Source organism: Borostomias antarcticus (assembly GCF_949987555.1).
Source record: "Borostomias antarcticus genome assembly, chromosome: 35".
NCBI classification, from domain to species: Eukaryota; Metazoa; Chordata; class Actinopteri; order Stomiiformes; family Stomiidae; genus Borostomias; species Borostomias antarcticus.
In genome coordinates this window covers 1,944,111-1,965,323 of record NC_140268.1, presented here as the reverse complement: position 1 = coordinate 1,965,323, position 21,213 = coordinate 1,944,111, and the positions used below count along the sequence as shown (strand labels likewise).

The following is a 21,213-nucleotide window of genomic DNA, read 5'->3' as shown; positions in this document are numbered from 1 at the left end:
GTTAGGATAGGGTTAGGATAGGGTTAGGATAGGGTTAGGATAGGGTTAGGGTAGGATAGGGTAAGGATAGGGTTAGGATAGGGTAAGGATAGGGTTAGGGTAGGGTTAGGATAGGGTTAGGATAGGGTTAGGATAGGGTTAGGGTAGGGTAAGGATAGGGTTAGGATAGAGTTAGGATAGGGTTAGGATAGGGTAAGGATAGGGTTAGGATAGGGTTAGGGTAGGGTTAGGGTAGGGTTAGGGTAGGGTTAGGGTAGGGTAAGGATAGGGTTAGGATAGGGTTAGGGTAGGGTAAGGATAGGGTTAGGATAGGGTTAGGATAGGGTAAGGATAGGGTTAGGATAGGGTTAGGAAAGGGTTAGGATAGGGTTAGGATAGGGTAAGGATAGGGTTAGGGTAGGGTGAGGGTAGGGTGAGGATAGGGTTAGGATAGGGTTAGGATAGGGTTAGGATAGGGTAGGGTTAGGATAGGGTAAGGATAGGGTAGGGTTAGGATAGGGTTAGGATAGGGTTAGGATAGGGTTAGGATAGGGTAAGGATAGGGTAGGGTTAGGATAGGGTTAGGGTAGGGTTAGGATAGGGTTAGGATAGGGTTAGGATAGGGTTAGGATAGGGTTAGGGTAGGGTGAGGATAGGGTTAGGATAGGGTTAGGGTAGGGTTAGGATAGGGTAAGGATAGGGTTAGGGTAGGGTTAGGATAGGGTGAGGATAGGGTGAGGATAGGGTGAGGATAGGGTTAGGATAGGGTGAGGATAGGGTAAGGATAGGGTTAGGATAGGGTAAGGATAGGGTTAGGATAGGGTTAGGATAGGGTAAGGGTAGGGTTAGGGTAGGGTGAGGATAGGGTTCGGATAGGGTAAGGATAGGGTTAGGATAGGGTTAGGATAGGGTTAGGATAGGGTAAGGATAGGGTTAGGATAGGGTTAGGGTAGGGTAAGGATAGGGTTAGGATATGGTAAGGATAGGGTTAGGATAGGGTTAGGATAGGGTTAGGGTAGGGTAAGGATAGGGTTAGGATAGGGTAAGGATAGGGTTAGGATAGGGTTAGGGTAGGGTGAGGATAGGGTAAGGATAGGGTTAGGATAGGGTAAGGATAGGGTTAGGATAGGGTGAGGATAGGGTAAGGATAGGGTAAGGATAGGGTTAGGATAAGGTTAGGATAGGGTTAGGATAGGGTTAGGGTAGGGTAAGGATAGGGTTAGGATAGGGTTAGGGTAGGGTTAGGATAGGGTTAGGGTAGGGTGAGGATAGGGTTAGGATAGGGTTGGGGTAGGGTGAGGATAGGGTTAGGATAGGGTTAGGATAGGGTTAGGATAGGGTAGGGTTAGGGTAGGGTAAGGATAGGGTTAGGATAGAGTTAGGATAGGGTAAGGATAGGGTAAGGATAGGGTTAGGATAGGGTTAGGGTAGGGTAAGGATAGGGTTAGGATAGAGTTAGGATAGGGTTAGGATAGGGTAAGGATAGGGTAAGGATAGGGTTAGGATAGGGTTAGGGTAGGGTTAGGGTAGGGTTAGGGTAGGGTAAGGATAGGGTTAGGATAGGGTTAGGATAGGGTTAGGGTAGGGTAAGGATAGGGTTAGGATAGGGTTAGGATAGGGTTAGGATAGGGTTAGGATAGGGTAAGGATAGGGTTAGGATAGGGTTAGGGTAGGGTTAGGGTAGGGTGAGGATAGGGTTAGGATAGGGTTAGGATAGGGTAGGGTTAGGGTAGGGTAAGGATAGGGTAGGGTTAGGATAGGGTTAGGATAGGGTTAGGATAGGGTTAGGATAGGGTAAGGATAGGGTAGGGTTAGGATAGGGTTAGGGTAGGGTTAGGGTAGGGTTAGGATAGGGTTAGGATAGGGTTAGGATAGGGTTAGGGTAGGGTGAGGATAGGGTGAGGATAGGGTTAGGATAGGGTTAGGATAGGGTTAGGATAGGGTTAGGGTAGGGTTAGGATAGGGTAAGGATAGGGTTAGGGTAGGGTGAGGATAGGGTGAGGATAGGGTGAGGATAGGGTGAGGATAGGGTTAGGATAGGGTGAGGATAGGGTAAGGATAGGGTAAGGATAGGGTTAGGATAGGGTAAGGATAGGGTTAGGATAGGGTTAGGATAGGGTAAGGGTAGGGTTAGGGTAGGGTGAGGATAGGGTTCGGATAGGGTAAGGATAGGGTTAGGATAGGGTGAGGATAGGGTTAGGATAGGGTAAGGATAGGGTTAGGATAGGGTTAGGGTAGGGTAAGGATAGGGTTAGGATATGGTAAGGATAGGGTTAGGATAGGGTTAGGGTAGGGTAAGGATAGGGTTAGGATAGGGTAAGGATAGGGTTAGGGTAGGGTTAGGATAGGGTGAGGATAGGGTAAGGATAGGGTTAGGATAGGGTAAGGATAGGGTTAGGATAGGGTGAGGATAGGGTAAGGATAGGGTAAGGATAGGGTTAGGATAAGGTTAGGATAGGGTTAGGATAGGGTTAGGGTAGGGTAAGGATAGGGTTAGGATAGGGTTAGGATAGGGTTAGGGTAGGGTTAGGATAGGGTTAGGATAGGGTTGGGGTAGGGTGAGGATAGGGTTAGGATAGGGTTAGGATAGGGTTAGGATAGGGTTAGGATAGGGTAGGGTTAGGGTAGGGTAAGGATAGGGTTAGGATAGAGTTAGGATAGGGTAAGGATAGGGTAAGGATAGGGTTAGGATAGGGTTAGGGTAGGGTTAGGATAGGGTTAGGATAGGGTTAGGATAGAGTTAGGATAGGGTAAGGATAGGGTTAGGATAGGGTTAGGATAGGGTTAGGATAGGGTAAGGATAGGGTTAGGATAGGGTTAGGGTAGGGTAAGGATAGGGTTAGGATATGGTGAGGATAGGGTAAGGATAGGGTTAGGATATGGTTAGGGTAGGGTGAGGATAGGGTAAGGATAGGGTTAGGATAGGGTAAGGATAGGGTTAGGATAGGGTGAGGATAGGGTAAGGATAGGGTAAGGATAGGGTTAGCATAAGGTTAGGATAGGGTTAGGATAGGGTTAGAGTAGGGTAAGGATAGGGTAAGGATAGGGTTAGGATAGGGTTAGGGTAGGGTTAGGATAGGGTTAGGGTAGGGTGAGGATAGGGTTAGGATAGGGTTGGGGTAGGGTGAGGATAGGGTTAGGATAGGGTTAGGATAGGGTAGGGTTAGGGTAGGGTAAGGATAGGGTTAGGATAGAGTTAGGATAGGGTAAGGATAGGGTAAGGATAGGGTTAGGATAGGGTTAGGGTAGGGTTAGGGTAGGGTTAGGATAGGGTTAGGATAGGGTTAGGGTAGGGTTAGGATAGAGTTAGGATAGAGTTAGGATAGGGTAAGGATAGGGTTAGGATAGGGTTAGGATAGGGTTAGGATAGGGTAAGGATAGGGTTAGGGTAGGGTTAGGATAGGGTTAGGATAGGGTTAGGCCAGGGACACGGCGCAGCTGGAGTGACATGGATGCAGGACAAGTTTGCAGATGCATGCAGAGAACCTTGTTGTGTAAGCATGAGTGTGTAAGCATGTGCAAGAGCCCCTATGTGTGCGTGGTGTGTGTGTGTGTGTGTGTGTGTGTGTGTACCTGCGTTCTGGGCCTCGGGCCCCAGAGAGAGGGAGCCCACGATGGCGGGGTAGAGGATGAGGTGGGGGGAGTCCTGGGCCACGCGGCACAGCAGGCTGCAGATACTCTGTCTGATATAAGCCTCAGGATGGTTCAGACGAGAGAACAGCTGAGGGATGATACCTGGGAGAGAGAGAGAGAAAGAGAGAGGGTGGGGGGGGGAGAGAGAGAGAGTGAGGGGGAGAGAAAGAGGGAGAGAGAGAGAGAGAGAGGGAGGGGGAGAGAAAGAGAGAGGGAGGGAGAGGGAGAGAGAGAGAGGCGAGAGGTGGAGAGGGGGAGAGAGAGAGAGAGGGAGAGGGGGAGAGAGAGAGGGAGAGAGGGATAGAGAGGGCGAGAGAGAGGGAGAGAGGGGGGGAGAGAGGGAGAGAGAGAGAGAGGGGGAGAGAGAGAGAGAGGGAGGGAGAGAGAGAGAGAGGGGGAGAGAGAGAGAGAGAGAGAGAGGGAGGGAGAGAGAGAGAGAGGGGGAGAGAGAGAGAGAGAGAGAGAGAGAGAGGGGGAGAGAGAGGGGGAGAGAGAGAGAGAGAGAGAGAGAGGGAGGGAGTGAGAGAGAGAGGGGGAGAGAGAGAGAGAGAGAGAGAGAGAGAGAGAGGGGGAGAGAGAGAGAGAGAGAGGGGGAGAGAGAGGGGGAGAGAGAGAGAGAGAGAGAGAGGGGGAGGGTTAGAGCAGAGCAGACACATGAAAGAACCCACAAGGCATTTATAATGACATGATAAAGAGGGAAATATTTTTTGGGGGAGGCATTTATTGTGGTGGGTCTGAGGAGCAGGGAGGTGGTTTAGGAGCAGGGAGGTGGTTGAGGGAGCAGGGAGGTGGTTGAGGGAGCAGGGAGGTGGTTGAGGGAGCAGGGAGGTGGTTTAGGGAGCAGGGAGGTGGTTTAGGGAGCAGGGAGGTGGTTGAGGAGCAGGGAGGTGGTTTAGGGAGCAGGGAGGTGGTTGAGGAGCAGGGAGGTGGTTGAGGAGCAGGGAGGTGGTTTAGGGAGCAGGGAGGTGGTTTAGGGAGCAGGGAGGTGGTTTAGGGAGCAGGGAGGTGGTTTAGGGAGCAGGGAGGTGGTTTAGGGAGCAGGGAGGTGGTTGAGGAGCAGGGAGGTGGTTTAGGGAGCAGGGAGGTGGTTGAGGAGCAGGGAGGTGGTTTAGGGAGCAGGGAGGTGGTTTAGGGAGCAGGGAAGTGGTTTAGGGAGCAGGGAGGTGGTTGAGGAGCAGGGAGGTGGTTTAGGAAGCAGGGAGGTGGTTGAGGAGCAGGGCGGTGGTTGAGGAGCAGGGAGGTGGTTTAGGGAGCAGGGAGGTGGTTTAGGGAGCAGGGAGGTGGTTGAGGAGCAGGGAGGTGGTTGAGGAGCAGGGAGGTGGTTGAGGAGCAGGGAGGTGGTTGAGGGAGCAGGGAGGTGGTTGAGGGAGCAGGGAGGTGGTTGAGGGAGCAGGGAGGTGGTTTAGGGAGCAGGGAGGTGGTTTAGGGAGCAGGGAGGTGGTTGAGGAGCAGGGAGGTGGTTTAGGGAGCAGGGAGGTGGTTGAGGAGCAGGGAGGTGGTTGAGGAGCAGGGAGGTGGTTTAGGGAGCAGGGAGGTGGTTTAGGGAGCAGGGAGGTGGTTTAGGGAGCAGGGAGGTGGTTTAGGGAGCAGGGAGGTGGTTTAGGGAGCAGGGAGGTGGTTGAGGAGCAGGGAGGTGGTTGAGGAACAGGGAGGTGGTTTAGGGAGCAGGGAGGTGGTTTAGGGAGCAGGGAGGTGGTTTAGGGAGCAGGGAGGTGGTTTAGGGAGCAGGGAGGTGTGGTTGAGGAGCAGGGAGGTGGTTTAGGGAGCAGGGAGGTGGTTGAGGAGCAGGGAGGTGGTTTAGGGAGCAGGGAGGTGATTGAGGAGCAGGGAGGTGGTTTAAGGAGCAGGGAGGTGGTTGAGGAGCAGGGAGGTGGTTTAGAGAGCAGGGAGGTGGTTGAGGAGCAGGGAGGTGGTTGAGGGAGCAGGGAGGTGGTTGAGGAGCAGGGAGGTGGTTTAGGGAGCAGGGAGGTGGTTGAGGGAGCAGGGAGGTGGTTGAGGAGCAGGGAGGTGGTTGAGGAGCAGGGAGGTGGTTGAGGAGCAGGGAGGTGTGGTTGAGGAGCAGGGAGGTGGTTTAGGGAGCAGGGAGGTGGTTTAGGGAGCAGGGAGGTGGTTTAGGGAGCAGGGAGGTGGTTTAGGGAGCAGGGAGGTGGTTGAGGAGCAGGGAGGTGGTTGAGGAGCAGGGAGGTGGTTGAGGAGCAGGGAGGTTGTTGAGGAGCAGGGAGGTTGTTGAGGAGCAGGGAGGTGGTTGAGGAGCAGGGAGGTGTGGTTGAGGAGCAGGGAGGTGGTTTAGGGAGCAGGGAGGTGGTTGAGGAGCAGGGAGGTTGTTGAGGAGCAGGGAGGTGGTTTAGGGAGCAGGGAGGTGTGGTTGAGGAGCAGGGAGGTGGTTTAGGGAGCAGGGAGGTGGTTTAGGGAGCAGGGAGGTGGTTTAGGAGCAGGGAGGTGGTTTAGGGAGCAGGGAGGTGGTTGAGGAGCAGGGAGGTGGTTGAGGAGCAGGGAGGTGGTTTAGGGAGCAGGGAGGTGGTTTAGGGAGCAGGGAGGTGGTTTAGGGAGCAGGGAGGTTGTTGAGGAGCAGGGAGGTGGTTTAGGGAGCAGGGAGGTGGTTTAGGGAGCAGGGAGGTGGTTGAGGAGCAGGGAGGTGGTTTAGGGAGCAGGGAGGTGGTTTAGGGAGCAGGGAGGTGGTTGAGGAGCAGGGAGGTGGTTGAGGAACAGGGAGGTGGTTTAGGGAGCAGGGAGGTGGTTTAGGGAGCAGGGAGGTGGTTTAGGGAGCAGGGAGGTGGTTGAGGAGCAGGGAGGTGGTTGAGGAGCAGGGAGGTGGTTTAGGGAGCAGGGAGGTGGTTTAGGGAGCAGGGAGGTGGTTGAGGAGCAGGGAGGTGGTTTAGGGAGCAGGGAGGTGGTTTAGGGAGCAGGGAGGTGGTTGAGGAGCAGGGAGGTGGTTGAGGAGCAGGGAGGTGGTTGAGGAGCAGGGAGGTGGTTGAGGAGCAGGGAGGTGGTTTAGGGAGCAGGGAGGTGTGGTTGAGGAGCAGGGAGGTGGTTTAGGGAGCAGGGAGGTGGTTTAGGGAGCAGGGAGGTGGTTGAGGAGCAGGGAGGTGGTTTAGGGAGCAGGGAGGTGGTTTAGGGAGCAGGGAGGTGTGGTTGAGGAGCAGGGAGGTGGTTTAGGGAGCAGGGAGGTGGTTTAGGGAGCAGGGAGGTGTGGTTGAGGAGCAGGGAGGTGGTTGAGGAGCAGGGAGGTGGTTTAGGGAGCAGGGAGGTGGTTTAGGGAGCAGGGAGGTGGTTTAGGGAGCAGGGAGGTGTGGTTGAGGAGCAGGGAGGTGGTTTAGGGAGCAGGGAGGTGGTTTAGGGAGCAGGGAGGTGGTTTAGGGAGCAGGGAGGTGGTTTAGGGAGCAGGGAGGTGTGGTTGAGGAGCAGGGAGGCCTACCCCTCCAGGGAGCGGTGGGGGTAGAGGCCAGGCCCAGCTCCAGCCCCTCCCTCAGCTCCCCCGCGTGCTTCACCAGCAGCCGCAGCAGGCGCAGCGTCGCCATGACGATCACGTCATCGTTGCTCTGCTTGCTGCTCTGATTGGACAGCAGCAGTTTGGGGTCGTCCTCGTCGATGGGGATCTGAGGGAGGAGAGAGGACGCAAGAGAAACGACAAGAACAAGCAGAAAGATGGAGAGCCGAGCATTAAAGGGCTTGATCTTAAATGAACAGCAACAAAACAAACAAGGACGGTGGGTAATTTTCAGTGCAAAACTAGAATGGAGAAGTGAGACCGTCTGAGCCGCCCACCCGCCCTAGAAGAAGAAGAAAGACCGTCTGAGCCGCCCACCCGCCCTAGAAGAAGAAGAAAGACCGTCTGAGCCGCCCACCCGCCCTAGAAGAAGAAGAAAGACCGTCTGAGCCGCCCACCCGCCCTAGAAGAAGAAGAAAGACCGTCTGAGCCGCCCACCCGCCCTAGAAGAAGAAAGAACGTCTGAGCCGCCCAACCGCCCTAGAAGAAGAAGAAAGAACGTCTGAGCCGCCCACCCGCCCTAGAAGAAGAAGAAAGAACGTCTGATCGCCCACCCGCCCTAGAAGAAGAAGAAAGAACGTCTGAGCCGCCCACCCGCCCTAGAAGAAGAAGAAAGAACGTCTGAGACCCACCTGTCCGGCGTTGAGCTTGAGGAAGGTGAAGTAGGCGCGGCAGGAGACTCGGTAGAGGCTGAAGATGCGGTCGACCACGCGGCGCCACACGCGGATCAGGCCCTGGGTGACGGGCTCGCTGGCCTCGTCCAGCCAGGGGCAGGAGGCCAGCAGCTGGCGCCAGATCACGTCCACCATGTCGTCCTCCTCCTCCGCCTCCTCCTGCTGCAGGGCCATGTCCTCGTCCTGTGGGGGGAGGGAGGGAGGGGGGAGGAGGTGAGGGGGGAGGAGAAAGGCGTTGAGGGTGAAGAGGAGAAGGGAGGCGACCCCAGACCCACCTGTATTCCAGCGGGCCGGCACATGGCCTGGCCCAGGATGCTGAAGATGCTCTCCTTGTCCTCCTCGCTGGTGGCGGCCGGCAGCAGCTCCTCGATCTCCGCCTTCTCTCCCGGGAGGAGGGGCACCCCTTCCCCCTGGCTGAGGAGAGCCAGAGAGGTTCAAAGCTTGGTCAGGGGGGCTTGCTAGGAAGGTCCAGTTAAGAGAGACACACGACAGCACAGAAAATGTGAACGTTTCCATTTGCGGATCCATACGCTAGACTGACCTGGCGTTGTCCACCACCTTGCGTCCCCAGCGGTAGGCCCAGCTGGCCAGGGCTGCCCAGGACTTGGCCACCTCCGGGGCCTGGCTGGTGGACAGCTGGTAGAGCTGACCCAGGACCAGGTCCGGCTCCCCCACACCAACGCTCACTGAGACAGAGCAGGGCAGCGGTTAGAGACACACACTAATGGGTGGAGTTCAGTGGGTTGAGCGTGTCTTTGCTTGTGTGTGTGTGTGTGTGTGTGTGTGTGTGTGTGTTAGGGATGTGCGCAACGGCTATTTCCAATTTGCACGTGTTGCGTAAGGCTGTCACACACTCTCTCCTTTGTTTGCCAGTGCAAAGCAGTAGTTCAGCCTGTCCTTACAGATTATTACTTAGCAAAGATATACATGCGATTTATTTTGTTTAATTGAAGAAGAGTAGGCTAGCCTATAGCCTGTAATGTTTCAGTAGAAGAGTAGGCTAGGCTATAGCCTGTAATGTTTCAGTAGAAGAGTAGGCTAGTCTATAGCCTGTAATGTTTCAGTAGAAGAGTAGGCTAGTCTATAGCCTGTAATGTTTCAGTAGAAGAGTAGGCTAGCCTATAGCCTGTAATGTTTCAGTAGAAGAGTAGGCTAGCCTATAGCCTGTAATGTTTCAGTAGAAGAGTAGGCTAGCCTATAGCCTGTAATGTTTCAGTAGAAGAGTAGGCTAGTCTATAGCCTGTAATGTTTCAGTAAAAGAGTAGGCTAGCCTATAGCCTGTAATGTTTCAGAAGAGTAGGCTAGCCTATAGCCTGTAATGTTTCAGAAGAAGAGTATGCTAGCCTATAGCCTGTAATGTTTCAGTAGAAGAGTAGGCTAGTCTATAGCCTGTAATGTTTCAGTAGAAGAGTAGGCTAGCCTATAGCCTGTAATGTTTCAGTAGAAGAGTAGGCTAGCCTATAGCCTGTAATGTTTCAGAAGAGTAGGCTAGCCTATAGCCTGTAATGTTTCAGTAGAAGAGTAGGCTAGTCTATAGCCTGTAATGTTTCAGTAGAAGAGTAGGCTAGTCTATAGCCTGTAATGTTTCAGTAGAAGAGTAGGCTAGTCTATAGCCTGTAATGTTTCAGAAGAGTAGACTAGTCTATAGCCTGTAATGTTTCAGTAGGAGAGTAGGCTAGTCTATAGCCTGTAATGTTTCAGAAGAGTAGGCTAGTCTATAGCCTGTAATGTTTCAGAAGAGTAGGCTAGTCTATAGCCTGTAATGTTTCAGAAGAGTAGGCTAGCCTATAGCCTGTAATGTTTCAGTAGAAGAGTAGGCTAGCCTATAGCCTGTAATGTTTCAGTAGAAGAGTAGGCTAGCCTATAGCCTGTAATGTTTCAGAAGAGTAGGCTAGTCTATAGCCTGTAATGTTTCAGTAGTAGAGTAGGCTAGTCTATAGCCTGTAATGTTTCAGTAGTAGAGTAGGCTAGCCTATAGCCTGTAATGTTTCAGTAGTAGAGTAGGCTAGTCTATAGCCTGTAATGTTTCAGAAGAGTAGGCTAGCCTATAGCCTGTAATGTTTCAGTAGAAGAGTAGGCTAGCCTATAGCCTGTAATGTTTCAGAAGAGTAGGCTAGTCTATAGCCTGTAATGTTTCAGTAGAAGAGTAGGCTAGTCTATAGCCTGTAATGTTTCAGTAGGAGAGTAGGCTAGTCTATAGCCTGTAATGTTTCAGTAGAAGAGTAGGCTAGCCTATAGCCTGTAATGTTTCAGAAGAGTAGGCTAGTCTATAGCCTGTAATGTTTCAGTAGAAGAGTAGGCTAGTCTATAGCCTGTAATCTTTCAGAAGAGTAGGCTAGTCTATAGCCTGTAATGTTTCAGAAGAGTAGGCTAGTCTATAGCCTGTAATGTTTCAGAAGAGTAGGCTAGTCTATAGCCTGTAATGTTTCAGTAGTAGAGTAGGCTAGTCTATAGCCTGTAATGTTTCAGTAGTAGAGTAGGCTAGCCTATAGCCTGTAATGTTTCAGTAGTAGAGTAGGCTAGTCTATAGCCTGTAATGTTTCAGAAGAGTAGGCTAGCCTATAGCCTGTAATGTTTCAGTAGGAGAGTAGGCTAGCCTATAGCCTGTAATGTTTCAGAAGAGTAGGCTAGCCTATAGCCTGTAATGTTTCAGTAGAAGAGTAGGCTAGCCTATAGCCTGTAATGTTTCAGTAGTAGAGTAGGCTAGGCTATAGCCTGTAATGTTTCAGTAGAAGAGTAGGCTAGTCTATAGCCTGTAATGTTTCAGTAGAAGAGTAGGCTAGCCTATAGCCTGTAATGTTTCAGTAGTAGAGTAGGCTAGCCTATAGCCTGTAATGTTTCAGTAGAAGAGTAGGCTAGCCTATAGCCTGTAATGTTTCAGTAGAAGAGTAGGCTAGTCTATAGCCTGTAATGTTTCAGTAGAAGAGTAGGCTAGTCTATAGCCTGTAATGTTTCAGTAGAAGAGTAGACTAGCCTATAGCCTGTAATGTTTCAGTAGAAGAGTAGGCTAGCCTATAGCCTGTAATGTTTCAGTAGAAGAGTAGGCTAGCCTATTGCCTGTAATGTTTCAGTAGAAGAGTAGGCTAGTCTATAGCCTGTAATGTTTCAGTAGAAGAGTAGGCTAGCCTATAGCCTGTAATGGTTCAGTAGAAGAGTAGGCTAGCCTATAGCCTGTAATGTTTCAGTAGAAGAGTAGGCTAGCCTATAGCCTGTAATGTTTCAGTAGTAGAGTAGGCTAGGCTATAGCCTGTAATGGTTCAGTAGTAGAGTAGGCTAGGCTATAGCCTGTAATGGTTCAGTAGAAGAGTAGGCTAGCCTATAGCCTGTAATGTTTCAGTAGAAGAGTAGGCTAGCCTATAGCCTGTAATGTTTCAGAAGAGTAGACTAGCCTATAGCCTGTAATGTTTCAGTAGAAGAGTAGGCTAGTCTATAGCCTGTAATGTTTCAGTAGAAGAGTAGGCTAGTCTATAGCCTGTAATGTTTCAGTAGAAGAGTAGGCTAGTCTATAGCCTGTAATGTTTCAGTAGTAGAGTAGGCTAGTCTATAGCCTGTAATGTTTCAGTAGAAGAGTAGGCTAGCCTATAGCCTGTAATGTTTCAGTAGGCTAAAACTAGATTTCACATAAAGACCGCGGATGTCAGAGAGGGCAATAACGTTCGAAGGCAAATTTATTCAAACATTGGTCCACAAAGAATGATGCAAATAATAAAGTGAAGGAAATAATATCCTACTGTGCAAAAAATAGCCTAGACAAATTGTACATTTATGAATATTCATTGTACATATATATATATACATATATATATATATATATATATATATATATATATATATATCATGTTTTATATGGACCTGCGTGTATGCAATACAGTTCCTCTATCTTTCTAACCAAAATTCAGCAGAAGCCAATTCTCACTCGTTGCGCATCTCGCTCCAAGTCTGGTTTGGCTATTTAAAACACGGGGTACTTTGTGACAGTTGCTTGGGTGTATACTAGTATCTATACTAGGTTGCTTGGATGTATACTAGTATCTATACTAGTGTGCATGAACCTATGTTTTGCGAATTTAATGGTCTGCCTCCTTCAGAGTTCAACTCGGCAATTAGGCTGTGAAAGCGCGCGCGCCTCTTGGAATCTAGTCATAGCCTATTGTTGCACAGATTTCCGTCACGTCTTGACTTTCACAAACCAAATGATTTGGCTACATTAATTAATATGAGCACAGTTTAGTGGCAATGTGAACGCCTGATCATTGAATAGCAAGTTAAATTACTATAATATTAAAGACGGTGGATGTCAGACGATAGGCTAAATCTTTTTATTTTAGGCTAAATCTTTTTCTTTTTATCTAATTCTATTATATTTCGTTTTATTGACTATTATTTCTTAAACGACTAGTCGCGCACATCCCTAGTGTGTGTGTGTGTGAGTTTGAGTGTGAAGGAGTGTGTGTGAGTGTGAAGGAGAGTGTGAGTGTGAAGGAGAGTGTGTGTGTGAGAGTGAGAGCGTGTGTGTGAGAGAGTGAGAGTGTGTGTGTGTGTGTGTGTGTGTGTGAGGGAGCCCCACCGGTGGTCTCAGCGGTGATGCGGGGCATGCCCTGGTCCTCTATGGGCAGCTCCAGCAGGGCGGCGATGTTGCGGCTGAGGGGGGACAGGCTTCCCGTGGCGGGGGTGGAGCTCGCCCCCCCGGACCGCTTCACCACCTAGAGACACAGCAGGGTCAGGGTCAGGGTTAGCACGCCAGGGTTAGGGCTCTCTACCCTCCACCAGGGCTCTCTACCCCCCCCCCCCCCCCCCCCACCAGGACTCTCTACCCCTAGCTACCCCCACCAGGGCTCTCTACCCCTCTCTGTCCTTCTCTACCCCCCACCAGGGCTCTCTGCCCCCCACCAGGGCTCTCTACCCCCCACCAGCGCTCTCTGCCCCCCACCAGCGCTCTCTGCCCCCCACCAGGGCTCGCTACCCCCACCAGGGCTCTCTACCCCCCACCAGGGCTCTCTGCCCCCCACCAGGGCTCTCTACCCCCCACCAGCGCTCTCTGCCCCCCACCAGCGCTCTCTGCCCCCCACCAGGGCTCTCTACCCCTCTCTGTCCTTCTCTACCCCTCACCAGCGCTCTCTGCCCCCCACCAGGGCTCTCTGCCCCCCACCAGGGCTCTCTACCCCCCCCCCCACCAGCGCTCTACCCCCCACCTGTTTGAGCTGGGGGGTCAGGTCCTTCCAGTCGGCCAGCAGCCACTTGCACAGCGTCAGCACCGAGCGGCAGGCGGCGCGCTCACACTTCCCCCACACGCAGAAGGACAGGGAGCTGGAGCTCAACATCTCCATGGCTGCTAGGGACTGACCTGGGAGGGAGGGAGAGAGAGAGAGGAGGGGGGGAGAGGGAGAGAGAGAGAGAGGGGGGGGGAGGAGGGGGGCAGAGAGAGAGAGAGGAGGGGGGGGAGGGAGAGAGAGAGAGAGAGGGGGGGGGGGGGGAGAGGAGGGGGGCAGAGAGAGAGAGAGAGAGAGGGGGGGGGGTGGATATAGGGGGTGACAAGGAGACTTGTGTCACAAACACTGGCTGTTCTCGGGATCAGAGTTTCATTCTCCCCTGAAGGGTGTAGGTTTGGGCAGACTGCTAACATGCCACCAACATGCCACCAGCATGCCACCAACATGCCACCAGCATGCCACCAGCATGCCACCAGCATGCCACCAACATGCCACCAGCATGCCACCAGCATGCCACCAGCATGCCACCAACATGCCACCAACATGCCACCAGCATGCCACCAGCATGCCACCAGCATGCCACCAACATGCCACCAACATGCCACCAACATGCCACCAGCATGCCACCAGCATGCCACCAACATGCCACCAGCATGCCACCAGCATGCCACCAGCATGCCACCAACATGCCACCAGCATGCCACCAGCATGCCACCAACATGCCACCAACATGCCACCAACATGCCACCAGCATGCCACCAGCATGCCACCAACATGCCACCAACATGCCACTAACATGCCACTAACATGCCACCAACATGCCACCAGCATGCCACCAACATGCCACCAACATGCCACCAGCATGCCACCAACATGCCACCAACATGCCACCAACATGCCACCAGCATGCCACCAGCATGCCACCAACATGCCACCACCATGCCACCACCATGCCACCAGCATGCCACCAGCATGCCACCAGCACGCCACCAACATGCCACCAACATGCCACCAACATGCCACCAGCATGCCACCAGCATGCCACCAACATGCCACCAGCATGCCACCAGCATGCCACCAACATGCCACCAACATGCCACCAGCATGCCACCAGCATGCCACCAGCATGCCACCAGCATGCCACCAACATGCCACCAGCATGCTAGGCTAGCCAGAAGGCAGCTCACCTGCGGTGCAGAGCACTTTGGCCTTCTCTATCTGCAGCTCCGGCCCCCACTTCTCCCCGACGGCGCCCTCTAGGGAGATCCGTCTGAAGGCGCGGCTCAGCTCGTCGCCGTCGTCGCCGTCCTCCGCCTCCGCCTCGCCGCACTGCCTCAGCAGCCGCGTGGCCAGCGCCATGTTGCCCTGCTTGCGCGCGAACTTGACCGCCGTCAGGCACAGCTCCACCAGGTGGGCGTCGACCGGCGCCGAGGATCCTGGTTGGATGAGAGGAGGGGGGGGAGGATACATCGTCAGGATGGGACTCGAACTAAATCTGACCGGCTCTACTTTTGACATGTTTTTAAGTCTTTACATGTTTAAGCGCACACACACACACACGCACACACGCGCGCGCGCACGCACGCACGCACACACACACACACGCACGCACGCACGCACGCACGCACGCACGCACACACACACGTTAGTTACCTCTCAGTTTGAGCAGCAGCTCCCTCTGGAAGATGGTGTATCTGAGCGCGTGGAGCCAGGGCTGAACGTCCTGCTGCTTACAGCTGCTCAGGGCCTCGCTGTACAGGGGAATCACACACTCCTACACACAGGGAACAGGTTAGACCCGCGTGAGTGTGTGTGTGTGTGTGGTGTGGGTGTGTGTGTGTGGTGTGTGTGTGTGTGTGTGTGTGTACCTCTCCGCTGAGTGTGTTCTCCAGGGCGGAGGTGTGTGTGTGGTGTGTGGGTGGTGTGTGTGTGTGTGGTGTGTGTGTGTGTGTGGGGTGTGCGTACCTCTCCGCTGAGTGTGTTCTCCAGGGCGGAGGTGTGTGTGTGGTGTGTGTGTGTGGTGTGTGTGGTGTGTGCGTACCTCTCCGCTGAGTGTGTTCTCCAGGGCGGAGGTGTGTGTGTGGTGTGTGTGGTGTGTGTGTGGTGTGTGTGTGTGGTGTGCGTACCTCTCCGCTGAGTGTGTTCTCCAGGGCGGAGGTGTGTGTGTGGTGTGTGTGGTGTGGGTGTGTGTGGTGTGTGTGTGCGTACCTCTCCGCTGAGTGTGTTCTCCAGGGCGGAGGTGTGTGTGTGTTGTGTGTGTGGTGTGTGTGGTGTGTGTGTGGTGTGTGTGTGTGTGTGTGTGTGTGTGTGTGTGCGTACCTCTCCGCTGAGTGTGTTCTCCAGGGCGGAGGTGTGTGTGTGGTGTGTGTGTGGTGTGTGTGTACCTCTCCGCTGAGTGTGTTCTCCAGGGCGGAGGTGTGTGTGGTGTGTGTGTGTGGTGTGTGTGTGGTGTGTGTGTGTGTGCGTACCTCTCCGCTGAGCGTGTTCTCCAGGGCGGAGGTGCAGTGCAGCTGCAGGGTGTTGGGGGGGGGCAGGCCGCTGGCCAGCGTGAGGGTGGAGAGGCGCAGGGGACCCAGGGAGATCCGGCCCGTCTGCTTCAGGTACCGGACCAGGGTGCTGCAGCACGGAGGAGGTTTAATAACATCTCACTAACACATGGAGGAGGTTTAATAACATCTCACTAACACATGGAGGAGGTTTAATAACATCTCACTAACACATGGAGGTTTAATAACATCTCACTAACACATGGAGGAGGTTTAATAACATCTCACTAACACATGGAGGTTTAATAACATCTCACTAACACATGGAGGAGGTTTAATAACATCTCACTAACACATGGAGGTTTAATAACATCTCACTAACACATGGAGGAGGTTTAATAACATCTCACTAACACATGGAGGTTTAATAACATCTCACTAACACATGGAGGAGGTTTAATAACATCTCACTAACACATGGAGGTTTAATAACATCTCACTAACACATGGAGGTTTAATAACATCTCACTAACACATGGAGGAGGTTTAATAACATCTCACTAACACATGGAGGAGGTTTAATAACATCTCACTAACACATGGAGGAGGTTTAATAACATCTCACTAACACATGGAGGTTTAATAACATCTCACTAACACATGGAGGAGGTTTAATAACATCTCACTAACACATGGAGGAGGTTTAATAACATCTCACTAACACATGGAGGTTTAATAACATCTCACTAACACATGGAGGAGGTTTCATAACATCTCACTAACACACAGCAGCATGGAGGAGGTTAAATAACATCTCACTAACACACAGCAGCATGGAGGAGGTTTAATAACATCTCACTAACACACAGCAGCACGGGACCATGTTTAAAGGAGTAGTAAAGGGAAAATCATGTTTAGCCCTGTTTTAAGGTTACTTATGATCATCTACAATGGTTCAGATCAAAACGTTGACAAAACTAGCACTTTTGAGAAAGTCTAATGCTCTACCACCGTTTTGGTTATACAATGGATGTGGGTGGGCACCGTGAAAAATCATTCAAAAACATGTTAAACTCTCGATTTCAAAGACAAGAAACTCACCGAGGTGTTAGTTGGCGTTCTGACATATAATTCGCCATAAAGTAAGATTCTAGTTAACCTGGAAAGGCTTTTTTAAATATTTAGCATATAACTATTTAGTCGCAGCACATACGTGTGTAAACGTCCGCAAACTAGGTAGCCTAGCAACATAAACAAAATCTACAACGGTCGCGTCAATACAAGTCAATGGATTTCATGAAATGATCAATAAAACCCTACAGGATTCATACTTTGCGGCGAATTTGATGTCAGAACACCTTCTTTCATTTGTTCAAGCCACAGTTACTCACTCAGAGGTGGGCGTGGCCTTCTGCTCCAGCTCGTGATTGGCTGTGTTCATGAGGCCCAGCTCGTGATTGGCTGTGTTCATGAGGCCCACGGCGCTGCGCAGGAGCTGCACCTCCACGGCCTTCTGCAGCTCCCCAGGGTCCGGGCTCAGCACGGCTGGGAGGAGCCTCTTCAGGTCTGGGGGAGACCGCCGTGCGCACACACACACACACGCACACACACACACACACACACACGCACACACGCGCGCACACACACACACACACACACACACACACACACACACACACACACACACAGAGGTGAGAAAATTCTAACCCTAACCCAAACCGACAATTGTGTTCAATACACAAACTCTCAATAGAAACAGTCATGATGAAACCCTCTCCTCTCCTACCAGGGCTCTCTACCCCCCACCCTCTCCTCTCCTACCAGGGCTCTCTACCCCCCCACCCTCTCTCTCTCTCCTACCAGGGCTCTCTACCCCCCCCCACCCTCTCCTCTCCTACCAGGGCTCTCTACCCCCCCACCCTCTCCTCTCCTACCAGGGCTCTCTACCCCCCCACCCTCTCTCTCTCTCCTACCAGGGCTCTCTACCCCCCCACCCTCTCCTCTCCTACCAGGGCTCTCTACCCCCCCACCCTCTCCTCTCCTACCAGGGCTCTCTACCCCCCCACCCTCTCCTCTCCTCTCCTACCAGGGCTCTCTACCCCCCCACCCTCTCCTCTCCTACCAGGGCTCTCTACCCCCCCACCCTCTCCTCTCCTCTCCTACCAGGGCTCTCTACCCCCCCACCCTCTCCTCTCCTACCAGGGCTCTCTACCCCCCACCCTCTCCTCTCCTACCAGGGCTCTCTACCCCCCCACCCTCTCCTCTCCTACCAGGGCTCTCTACCCCCCCACCCTCTCCTCTCCTCTCCTACCAGGGCTCTCTACCCCCCCACCCTCTCCTCTCCTACCAGGGCTCTCTACCCCCCCACCCTCTCCTCTCCTCTCCTACCAGGGCTCTCTACCCCCCCACCCTCTCCTCTCCTCTCCTACCAGGGCTCTCTACCCCCCCACCCTCTCCTCTCCTCTCCTACCAGGGCTCTCTACCCCCCCACCCTCTCCTCTCCTACCAGGGCTCTCTACCCCCCACCCTCTCCTCTCCTACCAGGGCTCTCTACCCCCCCACCCTCTCTCTCTCTCCTACCAGGGCTCTCTACCCCCCCCCACCCTCTCCTCTCCTACCAGGGCTCTCTACCCCCCCACCCTCTCCTCTCCTACCAGGGCTCTCTACCCCCCCACCCTCTCTCTCTCTCCTACCAGGGCTCTCTACCCCCCACCCTCTCCTCTCCTACCAGGGCTCTCTACCCCCCCACCCTCTCCTCTCCTACCAGGGCTCTCTACCCCCCCACCCTCTCCTCTCCTCTCCTACCAGGGCTCTCTACCCCCCCACCCTCTCCTCTCCTACCAGGGCTCTCTACCCCCCCACCCTCTCCTCTCCTACCAGGGCTCTCTACCCCCCACCCTCTCCTCTCCTACCAGGGCTCTCTACCCCCCCACCCTCTCCTCTCCTCTCCTACCAGGGCTCTCTACCCCCCCACCCTCTCCTCTCCTACCAGGGCTCTCTACCCCCCCACCCTCTCCTCTCCTCTCCTACCAGGGCTCTCTACCCCCCCACCCTCTCCTCTCCTCTCCTACCAGGGCTCTCTACCCCCCCACCCTCTCCTCTCCTACCAGGGCTCTCTACCCCCCACCCTCTCCTCTCCTACCAGGGCTCTCTACCCCCCACCCTCTCCTCTCCTACCAGGGCTCTCTACCCCCCCACCCTCTCTCTCTCTCCTACCAGGGCTCTCTACCCCCCCACCCTCTCCTCTCCTACCAGGGCTCTCTACCCCCCCACCCTCTCCTCTCCTACCAGGGCTCTCTACCCCCCCACCCTCTCCTCTCCTCTCCTACCAGGGCTCTCTACCCCCCCACCCTCTCCTCTCCTACCAGGGCTCTCTACCCCCCCACCCTCTCCTCTCCTCTCCTACCAGGGCTCTCTACCCCCCCACCCTCTCCTCTCCTCTCCTACCAGGGCTCTCTACCCCCCCACCCTCTCTCTCTCTCCTACCAGGGCTCTCTACCCCCCCACCCTCTCCTCTCCTACCAGGGCTCTCTACCCCCCCACCCTCTCCTCTCCTCTCCTACCAGGGCTCTCTACCCCCCCACCCTCTCCTCTCCTACCAGGGCTCTCTACCCCCCACCCTCTCCTCTCCTACCAGGGCTCTCTACCCCCCCACCCTCTCCTCTCCTCTCCTACCAGGGCTCTCTACCCCCCCACCCTCTCCTCTCCTACCAGGGCTCTCTACCCCCCACCCTCTCCTCTCCTACCAGGGCTCTCTACCCCCCCACCCTCTCCTCTCCTCTCCTACCAGGGCTCTCTACCCCCCCACCCTCTCCTCTCCTACCAGGGCTCTCTACCCCCCCACCCTCTCCTCTCCTCTCCTACCAGGGCTCTCTACCCCCCCACCCTCTCCTCTCCTACCAGGGCTCTCTACCCCCCCACCCTCTCCTCTCCTACCAGGGCTCTCTACCCCCCCACCCTCTCCTCTCCTCTCCTACCAGGGCTCTCTACCCCCCCACCCTCTCCTCTCCTCTCCTACCAGGGCTCTCTACCCCCCCACCCTCTCCTCTCCTACCAGGGCTCTCTACCCCCCCACCCTCTCCTCTCCTCTCCTACCAGGGCTCTCTACCCCCCACCCTCTCCTCTCCTCTCCTACCAGGGCTCTCTACCCCCCCACCCTCTCCTCTCCTACCAGGGCTCTCTACCCCCCCACCCTCTCCTCTCCTACCAGGGCTCTCTACCCCCCCACCTTCTCCTCTCCTACCAGGGCTCTCTACCCCCCACCCTCTCCTCTCCTACCAGGGCTCTCTACCCCCCCACCCTCTCCTCTCCTACCAGGGCTCTCTACCCCCCCACCCTCTCCTCTCCTACCAGGGCTCTCTACCCCCCACCCTCTCCTCTCCTACCAGGGCTCTCTACCCCCCCACCCTCTCCTCTCCTCTCCTACCAGGGCTCTCTACCCCCCACCCTCCTCTCCTACCAGGGCTCTCTACCCCCCCACCCTCTCCTCTCCTACCAGGGCTCTCGACCCCCCCACCCTCTCCTCTCCTCTCCTACCAGGGCTCTCTACCCCCCCCCACCTCTCTCCACCCCCACCCTCTCTCTCCTACCAGGGCTCTCTACCCCCCACCCTCTCTCCACCCCCACCCTCTCTCTCCTACCAGGGCTCTCTACCCCCCCACCCTCTCTCTACCCCCCACCCTCTCCTCTCCTACCCAGTTTGAAACCCTCTCTTCTCCTACCCAGTTTGTCTTTGGTCGTAGCAGAGTTCAGGAGCCGGTAGTCCTCTCCGGGCAGGAGCTCCAGCTGCGCACGGCATTCCGGGAAGTCGCCGTCCTCGAAGCGGCTCAGGGCCTGGATGTAGTTGAAGTCGGTCTTCAGATGGACGGCGGCGGCGGCGGCGTTGCTGGAGTTCTTCTTGAGGGCGTGGACGCTGGCCTGCCACTCCTGCACCGAGGGCCAGTCGCACAGCGCCACGTAGCACTCGCACGCCTTGTTGGCCAGGAAGTTGAGCACCTCTCCGGAGCAGTCGCCGGACTTCAGGAGCACCGTCTTCCTGCCGTCGCCTGCAGAGGGAGCCGGAGGGATATTTACCCAGGGACACCCAGAACATGCCAGACCACGGCCTAACCCTAACCCTAACCCTAACCCATCTCACAGGTTTGGGTCACGCTGTCAACACTAGTAGAAGGAAGCTTCGGCCGTGTGGAACAACCAGACTGAGGGTAGCTGCTGGGTATTTGTGGAGCAGATTCTACTCAGTGAGCCATCTGGAACTAGCGTGGTGTGAGGGGGCCTGACCCCTGACCCCTGCCTGGACCAGACCCTAGTCTGACAACTCAATATGGTGCTGTAGATCCTAACCCTAACTCAATATGGTGATCCTAACCCTAACCCTAACTCAATATGGTGATGCAGATCCTAACCCTAACTCAATATGGTGATCCTAACCCTAACTCAATATGGTGATCCTAACCCTAACTCAATATGGTGATCCTAACCCTAACCCTAACTCAATATGGTGATCCTAACCCTAGCCCGCCTCCTCACCGTTGCCTGTGTGTTTGGGGCTGGCCGCGTTGCTGTTGCTTCCGGCCAGTTTGAGCAGGGAGCGGTCGAAGCCTCTGATGGAGCAGTCCATCCCTGTGACCGCACACAGCTGCTCCTGGTACTCCAGAGCTGCCTTCTCAAACCTGGGACACGCACACACACACACACACATTAACACACACACACACACACATTAACACACACACACACACATT

General features: G+C 54.3%; 1 protein-coding gene across 1 annotated transcript in view; it reads right to left on the bottom strand.

The window, feature by feature from the left end:
* The window catches only part of smg1 (SMG1 nonsense mediated mRNA decay associated PI3K related kinase), a 61,142-nt gene that overhangs the window by 28,006 nt on the left and 11,923 nt on the right, over positions 1-21,213 (bottom strand). Inside the window, exons 9-21 of the mRNA XM_084461030.1 lie at positions 20,999-21,141; positions 20,191-20,514; positions 16,861-17,035; positions 15,452-15,599; positions 14,637-14,757; positions 14,171-14,419; positions 12,966-13,117; positions 12,341-12,476; positions 8,315-8,459; positions 8,049-8,187; positions 7,732-7,956; positions 7,028-7,208; positions 3,553-3,714 (exon numbers count right to left, since the gene is read on the bottom strand). Coding sequence (XP_084317156.1) covers positions 3,553-3,714; positions 7,028-7,208; positions 7,732-7,956; positions 8,049-8,187; positions 8,315-8,459; positions 12,341-12,476; positions 12,966-13,117; positions 14,171-14,419; positions 14,637-14,757; positions 15,452-15,599; positions 16,861-17,035; positions 20,191-20,514; positions 20,999-21,141 — 2,300 coding nt within the window. The remainder of the gene's footprint in view (positions 1-3,552; positions 3,715-7,027; positions 7,209-7,731; positions 7,957-8,048; positions 8,188-8,314; positions 8,460-12,340; positions 12,477-12,965; positions 13,118-14,170; positions 14,420-14,636; positions 14,758-15,451; positions 15,600-16,860; positions 17,036-20,190; positions 20,515-20,998; positions 21,142-21,213) is intronic.